We start from the raw sequence: 16,022 nt of genomic DNA, 5'->3' as shown, positions 1-16,022 counted from the left end.
ACCCGTTTGGCACAATTCACACTTTTAGTGTCACACTTTCCAATAGCATGAGCACCAATATCACGCACGGATGATAGTGTGAGCAAGCACAAATATCATTAGGTTGATATTTTGTGTTGATAACATGGCATTCTCTTTAAACATTTGGTTACAATTTGCTGAATTTACTGTTCCAGTAGGAGGTTTAAAGAACTCTAGAAGCCCCTGAAGAAGGGACCTTTCCCGAAATGCATTGGGCCGTTCTTTTATGAAACACATGCATTATGAACAAAGTTATTTTGCATATGATGTAATATGCTATGTTTAAAGTTGCACATTGGAATCTACAAAGACAAAAGAAGATTGAAAGAATGTAGATAATAAATGTCATTGAGTTATGATATAACGAGACAAAGATTTTGGTTTATATGTTTATTGTTATTTACTAGGGATTGAAACCTTAGGGACTATACACTAGTGCGTTGAGAGAGAGTACAGACTGGTTTCTGCACACACATTACATTATTCTCACACAGGTCTTAGGCTGGACCGCAAGATCTCAACAGCACATTCTGATTACAATTGAATCAGTTCAAAAGATTTATCTCATAAAGTGTCAAAGGAGTGCGGTTGGCATACCAATTCATTACAATAGCTGAATTAGGGCATGCTTTAGGATTGTGAGTATGCATGGCTGAAATGTTTTGGTCCTGGCAGATCAGTCTTGAAGAATGTAGGGCGGTGCAGTGGCCTCACGGTGAAAGGTTTAGTGGGATTTGAAAGTTCATTACCTCCTTGCCTGTCTTCCTGGATGCAGCCATTGCGCTTTAGATAGTTCTCCTTTCTGGCAGAACCAATTCTCTAGCTGAAACCCAAAAAGTTCCCACCAAGACGGCCCTTTACCCAGGAGCCACCACAAAAGGAAGTAACTAACAAACTTCCTGTAACATACCACGTCAAAAAACAACATAGTTAACCGCCATGCCCGGGCGGGAGGGGGGGCTGCATCCAGGAAGAGCAGGACTCGGAGTAATGAAGATTGCCGGTAAGTAACTGGGGCATTCCCTGACAGTCATTCATAAAGGTGGTCATGCCTCATCTCTCACTTGTTTCGACTCTGGCCTCAGCTGCAACAGCAGGCCGGGGGGAAAACAAAAACTCAAGAGCTGTCAAGCTTTTTTTCATATTCACCCTACACACGCAGATGCTGTGGTTAAATTATGTTTATTTTTTTTATTGCAGAACAGGCCACAAAAATAAAACAAAACATGCTGCCAATAAAAGTGGCCAGCTCATGCATTCAATGAAAAAATTCCATTAAAAAAGTTCACATATTTGGCCCTTCTTCTAATAAATCTTTCAGTTGTGCAATGCATGTTATTATCATTAAAGGTGAAGGAAACAATAAAAACAATCACCTAACCGAGTGCTCAAATCGTGGCCACTGCAATGCTACAATGTCAATTAAACACTTTATAACAGCAGCTTTATAAAGAATTGGCAAAGCCAATAGGTCTCGCCTATGTGAAATTAATTGGCTTTGCCAATGTTTCTTAGCCATTTTGTAACATGCCTGAAAGTAAAGAAAAAAAGCTTTATGATACAGCCAGCGTTGACAGCGTTATAGCACCTTTTTTTTACACTTTCAGCCATGCTGCACATTGAAGCAAGTACTGCTGTACAGTATGGACAAAAAACATTGACAAAGCCAATAGATCTCGCATAGGTGAGACCTACTGGCTTTGCCAATGCTTGTTTTCATTGAGCGAGCAAATCTATGCCATTAAACAGGCTACTAGCATGTAAACGAATAGGCTCTTAGATATTCAGTGGTGAGGTTTTTGCTCGATGTTTTGCTCAAAAAAACAACAGAGGTTGATCCCTGAATTGTTCGAATAAATCTTTTGAGTGTTTCTGGTTGGCTAAATACATATTATAGAAAGGCATGTCCTTAATAGGTATGCGCGTACATTCAGAATACAAAGCCCTGTTCCAGATAAATAAATAAAGGCATATATTTTACATTTTCAGGAGTTGACTTTTAATCACAGCATACTGCGCACAACTCTGTAGGATTCTGTTTGTGGTTCTTGCACATCTGCATTGATCTAAAAAACAATTTGTACGAGTCCCTTTGCTGAAATGTGAGAACTCTATGGCATATGTAATGACAGTTGCCAAGAGCGATGTAGCTTCGTCACTGCAAGGAGACATGAAGGAAATGGGTGAATTAAGGCTTCTTTGTGGACAGCCCTCAAACAAATCACTGTCTCTCGACAAACTGCTTTATGGTGAGGAACACCTTTTGTGGAGACACTGATGTGAAACTTTAAGACAGCTTTCTGTGGTATGCTATGTCATTGTGCTATAAACCCAGCAGCTCAGCATCAATCTGCATAGATGTACTCACATCCACCCTGGCACATAAACTGATCTGTGATTTGTGGAACAGTCAAATGGGCTAGAGTGAGTCAGTCATATTTAATGAGTCTGACATAGGACACCTATCAGCCTTTCAGAGGCACCAACCCGGTTGATAAACTTACTAGTTTGCCATTATGCCACCATCTCTTTGAATGTATCACATGTAATTATATCTGTACTTTCTGCTCTCACCAACAACCAAATGGTGAAAACCTAATTTAAAAAACTACTGCAATCTTGGCATACAGTCCAATATGAACACACAATTCAAATTAAACAATGACAAAAAATGGGTTTAAAACATGCAATGAAGCATACATGGCATGAACACATACTGTCAAATTTACCATGCTTCTGTGGCAAAATGAAACCATAAATAGGCGTTCCATGTACCAAAAAATCAAAGGTTTTCTGACAGATACAGAGGTACCTTAGCAACAAGAGGAAGAGGAAAGGTTTCAGTAACATGAAAAACAAGCATTTGCAATGCAATAGGTCTCGCATTATAAAAGTGTGAGCAGTTGGTATTGCTAATAATAATGCAACACTAGCTATTGGCATTGTAAATGATAATGGCATTTATTTATGTGTTTTTTTAATAAAATAGATAAAGGCATTGTCATGAACAATGCCAATAGCTTACACTTTTGCAAGTGCGAGACCTATTGCATTGCAAATGCAATAGGTCTCGCATTTATAGGAGTTTGAGCTATTGGCATTGTAAATGACAATGCTTTTTATTTAAGTTTTTTTTTTTTAAACATAAATAAAAGGCACTGTCATTTATAATGCCAATAGCTCAAACTCGTATAACTGCGAGACCTATTGCATTGCAAATGCTTGTTAGAGGGGGAGTCTTAGGCTGTGGTGCGCATGTTTGAAGTCACTGTGAGCAGCCACCTCGAAGGTGCAGGCTGCAGACTCATCTTCTGGTGTATATGTAAACGTAGTGGGGCCGCTGCCCCTCTTTACATTATTGAAAGTTGACCATGTTTTCTGTCCCCTACATACAGATCTTCGGTGCGGTTCGCAACAATTTATCTGAAACAACCATGCTAAAAGTACATGCAAGAATCAGTTTGCTCCATGAAATGGGAACCCTGCAGCCCCAGGCAGAGAAGAATGCCTGGTCTAATTAGATGAAACGCGCAGCTCAGATTACCGCGGAACTTTGAACTCAGCCAGAGGCCCAATTCTCACCTCTCTGACAATACCGCGGTATCGTCTGAATGGCTGGCGGACCAGAGATCACTTAAAAACTCTGTTCAGTCCCACTGGCAAATGCCCACAAGAGAGATACCCTGTTTGGTGTGAGAGATGCAGGCAGGAGTCGGCTTAAGTAGCAGAATGCCAGAAATGAAGACAGGGAGAAAGAGAGAGTGTGAGAAAAACACAGCGACAAAAAGAGACCCAGAGAGACTCAGTGAGAAAGAGAAACTAAGAAATTGTCAGAGAAAAGGGGAGAGGAGGAGAGGAAAACAAACAGAGAGAGAGAGAGAAAATATATTAAGAGAAAGGAAGGAGGGGCACAGGGAAACTCAGAGACACAGAGTAAGAGGCAGACAGAGACAGACAGAGGGAGCGAGAGAGAAATAGGTTCAGCGATATAGAGACAGAGAAAGACTGAGATAGATATTATACATATCGAGAGAACTAGATATATATATAGAGAGGTGAAAAGAAACAGAGGGAGAAATAAGAAAGAGACAGAGAGGAAGGCAGAGTAGTAGAAAGAGAGATGAAGAGATGGGAACAGGGAGAGTGCAAGAGAGAGAGCGAGGCTCAAGGGAATGGGAAGAGAAAGACAGAAATAGAGTAGAGCAAAGAGAGAAATAGATGAAAGAGACAGGGAGGGAGAAAGAGGGAGACACAGAGGGAAAGGGGTGAAACCGAAAGAGAAAGAGAGTCAGATAGAGAGATGGACATAGAGAAAGTGAAAGTGAGAGACTCAGAAAGACAGAGAGGTAGAACATTTCATGCAATTTGGTGTGTGCTGCTTGAAAAAACTGTTTAATCGGGAAAATAAGATTTTATCTGACTGACTCATTGTATGACTAAACCCACCCAAAGGGGAATGGCGTCAGAAGTGATTGTTCTGTCATCTTGTCAGCTCAGCATTAGGCAAAGATAAGGGTGTTTGTCCTCTACGAGAGGGTCTGGAGGTTGCACGAGTCTCTCAAAAACAACTACGGCATCTTGAATTTAAATCAGATAGCTGGGTAGACAACAGAAAATGTGCCGGGGAGGCAAGGCTATGATGTCGCTGTAGGTAATGCATGAGAAAGGGGATTGCAAGTAGTTGGGCGTTGATACACAGGAAAACAAGCATTAGCCGCATGCGCGCCTCGCGCTTAAAGTTTTTTAAAAAAACGACAAAAAAAGACAAGCCCGGCGGAGCGTGGCGAGCGCGCTTGGGGGCGGGGGAGCGCATTCCAGGATGACACAGATGGTTTCCATCGAGTTCTGGTTCGCATGGCTGAAACAGTCTAAGTTAGAAAGGGGGAACAAAAAAAGAGAAACAGAACACACAAAATATGAAGCAAAAAAACGTACAAAGCGCACAAACAATGGGAGATGAAAAGAAATAGAACGTAGAACTAAAGATGGAAGAGAGCTGGATAAGAACAGACAATTATACCGCAAGAGGAAAGGGGTGAACACGAGACATTAATACGAAAATAGAGGAGATAAAAGAAGAAAACGACAATGACTGAAAGAAAACTGCATAAACGCGAACACACTGTGGTGGATTATAAATCCTGCAGACAAAAGTCACCTTGTGCACGGTTATGCGTTCACCAAGCACGGATCTGAACTCGGTAACTCGAGCAGCACCCTAAGTGATTAAAACAGTGTGCGTAATGTCTGGCGCGTAGCTTGGTCAATACGTTTGGGGGAGGGGGGTTGGGAGCTTCTTTTCAATATAGCCTCAAATAATGTCTCAAAAACACCCGCCGCCTTGCTTTGCAGACATAGATATAAATGCGATTTACTCAGCAGCATGTACATTTTCTAGTGAAAAGAAATAGAACGTAGAACTAAAGATGGAAGAGGGCTGGTTAAGAACAGACAATTATACCGCGAGAGGAAAGGGGTGAACACTAGACATTAATACGAAAATAGAGGAGATAAAAGAAGAAAACGACAATGATTGAAAGAAAACTGCATAAACACGAACACACTGTGGTGGATTATAAATCCTGCAAACAAAAGTCACCTTGTGCACGGTTATGCGTTCACCAAGCACGGATCTGAACTCGGTAACTCGAGCAGCACCCTAAGTGATGAAAACAGTGTGCGTAATGTCTGGCACGTAGCTTGGTCAATACGTTTGGGGGAGGGGGGTTGGGAGCTTCTTTTCAATATAGCCTCAAATAATGTCTCAAAAACACCCGCCGCCTTGCTTTGCAGACAGATATAAATGCGATTTACTCAGCAGCATGTACATTTTCTAGTTACTTTAAAACGTGTATGAGCACAGCAAGTCTAGAAGCAGCTAAACTATTTGTGTAGAAATCTACGGGCGTTGTCGAAATTGGTTCCTTGCTGGAAGGAAAAACGTATATAAAATTCACTCTGCAACAAGACTACAACTGAATATTAAGACTCAATGAGTAAAGGAGAGGCATTCATGGAGGGAGGAAGGGAGGCGGCCGTGCGGCTGCGAATGTGAAAGTGATCGCGATCAAACATCAAAGCGGCCGTGCGGGCGCGAAAGTGAAAGAAAGTGAAAGAAAACGAGTGCTTTCAGGCTGCCAAATGGTGCGCGTGCCCGGCGCACATGCACTGTATTTGGAGGCCTGAAAGCACTTGTTTGCACTTCCAAAACTCGCTTACTATAAGTCTCGCCAGAGCAGCGCTAAAGCGCTGTCTCAGGCGAGACCTAACGAGTGCCTTCGGAAGACAGCGCCTGACATTTGACCTCAGTCTTTGACTGCCCAACAAATGTGATGAGATAACAAGATTTACAGGCCTGTTTATTACAGAAAACGGGTTTGTGTAAGAATAATGTAAATACGTCTTTCACACGGGGGAGGACGAACTCAATCTGGACATCCTAGAGCAAATAAAGTCAGCAAATGGGAAGCAAGAAAACGTGAGTTACAAACCACAAAGCCTATAGCAAGTGACAGGCGAAATGCATTCCCAAGTAAACTCCACAAGATGTATTTCTCATACCACACAGTATGGTAGGCTGCAACTTAAAAATGAGACAAAATAAATTATCATTCAAAAGGGCACCCGAAATGCAGGCTAAATAAAGCTAATGTAAAAAAAGTGCACTTTGAACTAGCCTTTTTGCTTAAGAAAAGGGAACTATTATTTAGAGGCAGATGTGAACAATGTGCACAGGCCTTGGCAAATCAGCCAACACTTTTTCAAATTCCTGACATGCAAATGTCCAGGTAATAACATCCTATTAAATTTAGTTGAAACACTTTACTGCGCACCATTAAAAAAATCTAAATTAAGAAAAACGTGGACATTCAAAATTTCAAAAGTACAACTACATTAAAAATTAACACACACATGTAAAACATTGAAACACTGGAGTATGGAGGTAAATTAACATTCTCAGGCTACTGAAGAACATCAGCATAGCAAGTAGAATATACTGGCTGAATTTCCTCCGCTTCAGGTATAGTATTGCAGGGGAGATTTAGCTGAATGATCATACTGTGCATTCAGGGCTTACTACAAAAATTGGAGGATTTTATGGACATTTCAAAAGTGGAAAACCAAACCCCGGGAGCACAGATCCAGCTCAAACAACAGCAGTCCAAAATGGGGAACACGAGCAAACCAGGAACTAATGGCTCTGTCATCTCTATTTAGTGCACCAATCTAAAAAACACAGGGGCACCATAAAATAAATGCACTGTCCTGGTTCCATTAAAACCCGTTTAGTTGTTAGAAGTTACCATATACATGTTGAAACACATTTAAAATCAATGTAAACTTTAATTTAAGCTATTTATGACAGCAGTTTCTCAAAGTTTTATTTTTTATCTTTTAGTGGTGAGGATCAATAAGGTCACTTGACATTTGTTATTTGGAAATGTTTCTTATTTTTTCATTGTTGTTTCATTAAATGCACTTGCCTTATTTAGAAACTGGCTGGTTGGGTAATCCAATCACAAGCGTGGAGTATGCCCCGTCCATGTATTAAAAGCGCATTATAGCCGATGGCACTTGTAATATGGTGGAAGGACTATCTGTATCCTATTTGCTAGAGTCCAAATAAAGTTGCATAATATTTGGAGGATATCTTCAATCGCTTTTAGGAGCAATATATATATTTAAAGATGCTATATCACAATAGATTAAGTGCCGGATTTAAAGGTATGCGAACAGTTACTCTGTCACAAACATGACAGATATACCACCTTGTTACAAGTCCATTATATTTTAATGTACTTGTAATAAGGCAAAATCAGTCACGGTGCGAAGGAGTAACTTGTCCACCCAACTCAAATAAATCAGCTCTTAAATTCTTCTTTACTCCTGCAGTAGGGAGGATACATGGATATCCACTTGTGTTCACCCAAATCATGTTACATTTATTTTTATATGCAATAATTTAAAGCCACTTCACATTCTATTTTTGTGTTAACTCAAGATGTGCTTCATGAAACAAACGTAGAATTTAAACGATGATTGAAAAAGATACACTGGCCAATAATGGATTTGGCTTTAGTATTTACAACGATAGGAGTCAGTCGAGAAGTTAGGCTGTGTGGTATACACAAGTTTGGAGAATTGTTAATTATTTTATTGCTCTTCTTTCCTTCTTCGCCAGGCAGAGGGTCAATGATGTGGCTGTACTTGCCAGTCCTGTTGGGCCTGTACTATCTTTTCCGCTGGTACCGGGAGAGGGAGGTGATACCGAACCTCCCAGGTAAGTATGTGTTCATCACTGGGTGCGACTCTGGCTTTGGGAACCTGCTGGCGCGAAAGCTGGACAAGCGTGGGTTGCGCGTCCTTGCAGGATGCCTGACGCAGAAGGGGGCGGAGCAACTGAAGGAGAGCACTACCCAGAGGCTTCAGACGGTAATCCTGGACGTTACCGACAGCAACAGCGTGGCTGCTGCAGCTCAGTGGGTAAAGGAGCAAGTGGGAGAAGGGGGTGAGTACAATACCATCTCCTTATGTTTCTTTTATCCATCCACATAAATACGTTGTGTGATCGCAGATTTTCTCTATGTTTCTTTAAAAGTGTATACTATGTTGGTGATTTTCTAAGATTGCCATCTAAGTTGCAACATACAAAATACAAGCTAGTACATTGTTAGCCCATGCAAGCAATCTTCCTACCATCCTTTATGTGTATAGAAGAGCTATGTAGCGTTAAATAGGAAAGCAAATGGCATCATGAAGGCACTTACTTAGTGGGGCCCCATGGAGTTTGACATATGGTCAAATATACCTTAGAGCAGGGGCAAAAATGTTCTAGCAAAGCAGCCTGGAATGCAAAATAAAGTCTACACAGCAAGCTTTCGCTACAATACTTTGCAATGGAAGTGGTGGAGGTCCATATCAGTGGGTGTTTTGCAGTGCCAACACATGTTTTCATTCTGATGGTCTGAAGGTGGTGTTTTCACTTTTACGTTGTAAGAGCAGTAGAACCAAGGTGTGAGAAATTCCGTATCGATAACAGCACGATTGAATGATCACACTATAAGTTGCAAAGTATTCATGTGCCCTATTCTGTTTCTCTTTTTGGTGAAGCATGATACTACCCATGCAAAGCATTGAATACTCTGTCCTGGATTTCTTGTTCCTTCCCACTTTTCCTGTCCATTCCCTGGGACAGTAAGTGGTGTTGATGTCCTTGTTGTGGAGGTGTGGGAATTCGATGCTTTATTATAATATGGTTCGCCTTAAGGCATGTGCCAGAGCACTGAGCCAAATATTCAAATTTCCCCGAAATAGACCTTTTTAGATTCCTGAGAAATATAGAGGAGTTAACATCATCCAAGAGTCCAATTTAAAGTGTAGCTCATTAGTATGCACACTCAATTATACAGCGAATGCTCCTTCAGTATTCGGGTCAAGTGCGCTACTTTATGTTAATGATATTAAAGCACACAAATATATGGTCCTACAGGCAACTATCTATCGCATAGTCAAGACGTGAAAAGGTGGAGTCAGAATTACACCGCTCCATGTGGCATGATGTGGCATTCATTTTCCTAATTCTTACCAATGACCACTCCCTTTGCACATTAAACAAATCCTTGCTGTAATCACAATCCAGGAGTTAATTTGATTTATTCTTCAAATTTATTGGGTGACTCCTTATAAAGTTATCCTGAGTCCAAGCATCGGGTGTCCAAGATCTAAATGTGAGAATTTAATAGCAAAATGTTCTATTTGCTCTTAAAATTCTGATTCAGTACAGATGTAAATCAGTAGTTGTCCAATGTAAATGTATTTATATAGTGAACCTCACATTAAATTCTCTAGGCGTTTGGTATCCAGCTTCGTACTGATCAAGTTCTCAGAAAAGGGACACATATATATGTTATCATTCCAAAATATCTATGTCAATCATTTTATTAAGTAATCTTTCCGAAACTGTTCAGCAACCTCAAAAAGGTATGTTTGAGTGTCACGAAAACAAACTATAAATAAACACATGATAAAGCTTTTGGAGAGTTTCGAATTCTGCAGAGCACAATTCTTTAAGAAGCAACCACCATGAGTTATTCTAGTGCCTGTGTGACAGCGGAAATCTGAACCTTAGATTGAAATGTGCACTACAGCACAGCACCTAAGACCCCCACCTTATTTATCAGAAGAAACAATCAACATGGCACTGACAATCTGTCCTAAAATATGCTCTGTGAACTGGCATGGTCACAGGCTGTATGGTGGGTTTATGTTATAAAGAGAGAGCACAAGAGTATGTGTATTTGGCAAAAGGAATGAGTTCTGCAATGCACTTACTATGTTTGTTATTTCTTCATCTTTTTGTAGGGCTTTGGGGTGTGGTGAACAATGCTGGGATCGCAGTACCTTCAGCGCCGTGCGAGTGGCTGACTAAACAGGACTTCCAGCGCGTGCTGGATGTGAACCTACTGGGTTTAATAGATGTTACACTGAGTATGACGCCACTGGTGAGGAAGGCCAGGGGAAGGATCATCAATGTCTCCAGCATTGTTGGAAGGATCACCATCTGTAGTGGAGGTTACTGCATCTCCAAATATGGAGTGGAGTCATTTTCTGACAGCCTGAGGTTTGCAACTTGATCACTTACTACTGATGACATGTATTTTGGGTTTTGTAGTCCATTTGATGTATGAGCGGAACATATTTGTTTAGGAGCATGTGGGTCTGGGTGGCAGATTGTTCCTGTATGTCTATTTGGATTTTGTAGGACGAGAGGACAGGTGAGGCCATGAGGCAGACGAGTTGAATTTGAAGATGTGGTTGTGGCTGACTAGACTGGTTCAAGTTTGTGTGCTACCAATTGGGTATGAAGACACCGTCTCACACCGCACACTCACAGCCAGACTTTACGACGCGGGGATACAAGGAGCCGCCCTCGATTGGATCCAATCCTTTCTCTCCGGCAGAACCCAGAGGATCAGACTCCCTCACGTCCTCTCCGAGCCCACCGATATCTAATGCGGAGTACCCCAAGGATCTTCACTAAGCCCCACGATCTCCAACATCTACATGGCCCCCCTCGCCGCCCTCGTCAGACAGCATGGGCTCAGCATAGTATCCTACGCCGACGACACCCAGCTCATCCTATCACTCACCAAGAATCCCGAGGAAACCAGACTCTGCTTCCATGAAGGAATGAAAGACTTCACAGCTTGGATGAAAGATAGCTGCCTGAAGCTCTACTCAGAAAAAATTGAGGTCCGCATCCTCGGCACCTCCACCTCAGCCTGGGACAACACCTGGTGGCCCTCCGCCCTCGGGAACCCACCCACCCCTACAGACTATGCACGAAACCTCGGTGTCATCCTTGACTCCTCCCTCACCATGAACCACCAGATCAACTCCATCGCCTCCACCAGTTTCAACTTCCTGCGCATCCTCCGCAAAACCTTCAAATGGATCCCCGCCTCGATTGCAGAAGGACCGTCACCCACACACTCATAAACAGCAGACTCGACTACGGCAACACCCTATACGCCGGAATCAACAGAACTCTCCTACACAAACTTCAAACCATCCAGAATGCCGCAGACAGACTCGTCCTCAGGACACCACATCACAAACATATGACCCAACACCTACGAGACCTTCACTGGCTCCCCATCGAGAAGAGAATCACTTTCAAGCTCCTCACCCACACCTATAAATCCCTCTACAACATCGGACCCAAATACATCAACGATAGAGTATCCTTCCACGTACCCAAGAGGAACCTCCGCTCCGCCGACCTCGAACTGGCAGAAGTCCCCCGCATCCGCAGGAACAGAGCAGGCTGGAGAGTCTTCTCCTACATTACAGCCAAGACCTGGAATGAGCTCCCGGTGAACATCAGACGCTCCCCGACCCTGCACACATTCAGGAAGGACCTCAAGACCTGGCTCTTCGACTGATCCGGAGCTGCTGTCCCCCCCCCCCCCCCCCGACCCCCCTTCCCCCGCCAGCGCATTGAGACCCTCACGGGTGAGTAGCACACACTATAAACCTCCTGATTGATTGATTGATTTTGATTGAAGGGAATTCCCCAGGAATCGAGTCTGGTAGCTGAGTGGTGAAACTGTTGATTAAGCTTCTGAAGTCTAGGACATATCTCCAGCATTGGAATGGAAAGGGTTAATCCCTCAAAGATACAATGGTGTCTTTTTTGTATTTTGCAAAAGCAAAAACCTGGTGGGTGAACTGCTTGGATTAATCTCAGCCACTTGTAATTACGCTTCAGCCGCAATCCAGTCCTTTGTTTTTTGCACACCATGCCATCTCAGACAGGAGCTAGCATATGCAAATCAGTATAGGTTGGGCTCCAATAATGAACGGTACAGCCCAAGCTGCCAGGTAAGGTCCCCTCTGAACCCGAACACAAGCAACCTGAAACTGACTTCGGGGTATTTAGGTCTCTTCAGTAGTTGTATCCGAAGTCCTATGGCACAGTGAGTTTGTGATGCGACGTGGGGTATGAAAATGCAATTTATCGATTGAAGGGAGTAGGGCATACTCTGGGAGCTGGTTGTTGGGTAGCTGCATGGTGAAATTGCCTATGAAGCTGCTGAGGTCTAGGAAGAAACTCGGCCATGGAATGAAAAGGGTTAACCCACCAAAGCTACAATGATGTCTTTTTTGTATTTTAGACGGGAGCTGAACCCCTTTGGAGTGAAGGTTGTCCTAATAGAGCCGGGCTTCTACAAGACGGTGGTCACCGACAGTAAGGTTATTCAGGATAGCATGGCACGGACCTGGAAGCAAGCCTCGCCTGAGGTCAAGCAGAGCTATGGGCAAGAATACTTTGACAAGAGTGAGTTTTGTATACAAATATTGAACCAAGTGCTGGTCACTAGCCGCAGTGTTCCCCAGCGCTTCCATATCAGGCTGAAAGTGTTTGGTTTTTTTTTGCAGAGTTTTACATAGCGCGAACTTGACCCGAATCGGGTATCAGAGCGCTTTACATAGCACCAGTTACGTTACATGAGGACACACATTAATTTTTTGTTAGACACGGGGAGATTAAGTGATTTGCCCAGAATCACAGGATGTTCAGCGTCATTACCGAGACTCAAACCCAGTTCCCCAGGTCCGAGGTCGAGCGCCCTAGCCGTTAGGCCAACTCCTCTCCCCAGGGTTGCCATATGGAGCTGCAAAGGCCTTAATTTGACTTAACCCTTAAATGTCTTCTCCAACTAGCTCACACATTGCATTATAGGCAAGATAGCTCAGTGAATTAGTGTTCAATGGCGATTTATACGTGACATCTTCAGATACTAAAGGTTCACGCTGCCTTCTCACCCTCAGAGGTTGGTAATTTGAGAACCATTAATCGTAGATATAGTAACACTTTTTATTTTAAACAAAAAAATAATATTTTTGTAAACGAAACCAGTACTTACTGCATTTTTGTCCACAAGTATTTGTGCGTTTCTTTACAAAAGGCCATCCTTCACCCAGCTCTTATGACTTATACTTTGCTCTCTGTACTCCAACCATTGGCCCCTGTCTCACACACCTAGTGCTTATCTTCTAACACCTCAAAGAAGGGAAACACTTGCCGGTGCCTGCATTCTATAACTTTCACCCAAGACATTGGCAGAGTGGCCCACTCCTGGTTTGTCGGGTCAGTAAGCCTTTCTGTGCGCAGTGACTTATGTGGGAAATTCACCAAAGTGCACTTTCATAGGCCAGCATTGCCTGAATTTTTAGTCTATAGGTCTTTGCAAATTTCCCTGTCGCAGCCTAACTCTCCTCTTTTCTCCCATCTTTGTACCACTGATAAAAAGATGAGAGAAAAGATAGCGTCTTCCAAACGCCTAGCACTATCTCCCTGGGTCTTATTGTGGGGTGAGATCAACCGCTGCCTCTGTTCCCTGTCTTTGGCCCGTGCCACAGGCAGAATGCTCTTCCCATGGCTTGTCAGGCTGATAGGCCCATGGCCTTTGTGTATCTACCAGATTTGTTTTCAATGACAGCATTAAATGTAGTTCGCTTCCATAGGTATTTCTGTATTTTCTTGACAAGGGAGCTACTGCTCTACTACACCCACCAGTCATGACTTGTACTTTGCCTGTTCCTCTCTTCTCTTACTCAGCCTTTAAGGCTTGCGGCTCCTTAATCCGTCTCTGATACCTTTCCTCCCCAAAACTCTCTCTCTCTTTCATTTCTTCTTGCCTTACAATTATATTAATTTCATAGCAGAATGATTCAACTAACACCATTACTCCAAATACCCACTGGTTTGGATTCACCCGTTCACTCCTGAGCAGACGCTATAGAGCATATACCCTGACTGCTGATACCCATTGCATTTGTGTGTATTGAGCCTCTGTTGCTCCTTCATAGATGCTGTAAAGCATATTCTTTGGCTGCCTGGGACATTACACTGAGGCAGTTGTGCTTGCTATATTTACCCCGACTCCCTGTAACCATAGGTGCTGGAAGTAGGAGTGCAGGGGTTGCCTCCGCACCCCTAAAATAATCGTGCTGAGTGAATGTAAATGTGCAGAAGGTGGATGACCAATAAGGACGACTTTACATTTTGTTTTTACCTTGCTACATCTGCTATGCGTTCAAAGACAGAGGTCCTATGTTATGCTATATCTTCTCTCAAATTGCTGCTTATTCTTTTAACTTGTAGAACGGTGTTTACTTTTCTTTTTCTGATGCAAAGCAACAGGGTATTATAAAATGAACTGTTTGACCAGTGGTGGCTCCTCCACTATGGCGGAGGAGCGTCGCCCCACTGCTTTCAAGCAGTGCGAGAAGTAGAAACATAAAATAATAATAACTTTCAGTTATTATCAATATATGTTTGTGCTGCTTTGTGGATGGGCAGGGCTGCTCTGCTCTCAGAGCAGGGCAGGGGAGGAGTGGTTTGCCAACTCCTAAGTGTGAAATGACTGTTTGGTCGGCCCTCTAGGGCCGCCCAAACCAGTCATGCGTACTTTCTCCGTTCTCCATGCATGCTGCATTACAGGCTGAGTGGAGAACATGGCCTGGCCCCCATTACCTGGTTGACCTTCGAACCAGGACGCTCAAAACCAATCATAACACATAGCAGTGTTGTGATTGGTCAGGGGAGCCTGGGTGCCTACCAATAACAACGTTGCATTGCAGCGTTGTGATTGGTCAGTGGTGCCTGGGTGTGCTTACTGTTCCTCGAGGACAGCAGGAGCAGAGATGTGGGACCCAGCGGCAAGGTAAGTCACATTTGTTTTTATCATGAGCATCCTCCCGCAGCACGACCCCCCCACCCCGATCCACAGACCAGCTCCGCCACCCGCAAGCCATGCCGGCTGCCACTGTATCTGACATTCTTTCTGGTGTGAAAGGAAAGGGATGTAATTGTTTTGTAGCACTCAACATTTAAATAACTGAACTGTAAAATATTTCAAAATATATCAGTTAGGAAAGCACAAACAAGGCACATTTTGTCTGAAGTTTGATGGAAAAAAGACTTTAATAGGATCATAACAAATGAAGACACTTTACTTGATGACGCACACATTATATATATTCACTGAAACCCAATTTCCAGATCATCATTTGTGTGCTACATAGGTTTCCAGTAAAATGTTGTCAAATTTAGTAGCCATTTCAATGGAAAATGTGTTATCTGTAAATGAAAGTAAGTACGTTTTATTGTACAGTTAGTTAAAACCATTACAAAGGTCCATCAAATTACACATTTTCATAGTAAAAGTACATATCGTGACACATTACCATTGTGGCAGTTCAAGAGTAAAGAAAACCACTATTAGATAAAAAAGATACAAAGCTTTTAAAATGTGGCTAATGAATTATGGGCGTAAAATTAGCCTAAGCACTGACCTGGTTCCCGTCTGAGTGTGCAAAATTCGCAGCAGGGGGTCATTAAAGCTGCGAAAAGCAAATACAGGAGTGTGTCGAGAAAAGTGCAATGTGCGCGGATGACTTGAGGCCAAGGGCAGGGCAGCCAAGAAAGCATT

The 16,022-nt window shown here is 42.9% G+C and overlaps 1 protein-coding gene across 4 annotated transcripts in view; it reads left to right on the top strand.

Moving 5' to 3' along the window:
• Positions 1–16,022, top strand: part of LOC146856384 (retinol dehydrogenase 16-like) — a 102,259-nt gene that overhangs the window by 10,717 nt on the left and 75,520 nt on the right. For 3 of the 4 annotated variants that reach the window (XM_085654501.1, XM_085654502.1, XM_085654504.1), the window contains exons 2-4: positions 8,204–8,530; positions 10,384–10,642; positions 12,699–12,862. In XM_085654501.1, the coding sequence (XP_085510627.1) occupies positions 8,204–8,530; positions 10,384–10,642; positions 12,699–12,862 (750 nt within the window). The remainder of the gene's footprint in view (positions 1–8,203; positions 8,531–10,383; positions 10,643–12,698; positions 12,863–16,022) is intronic. The other variant, XM_085654503.1, reaches the window with a different exon arrangement.

Source organism: Triturus cristatus, chromosome 4_1 (assembly GCF_964204655.1).
Source record: "Triturus cristatus chromosome 4_1, aTriCri1.1, whole genome shotgun sequence".
NCBI classification, from domain to species: Eukaryota; Metazoa; Chordata; class Amphibia; order Caudata; family Salamandridae; genus Triturus; species Triturus cristatus.
This window is presented reverse-complemented; position numbering and strand designations above follow the sequence as displayed.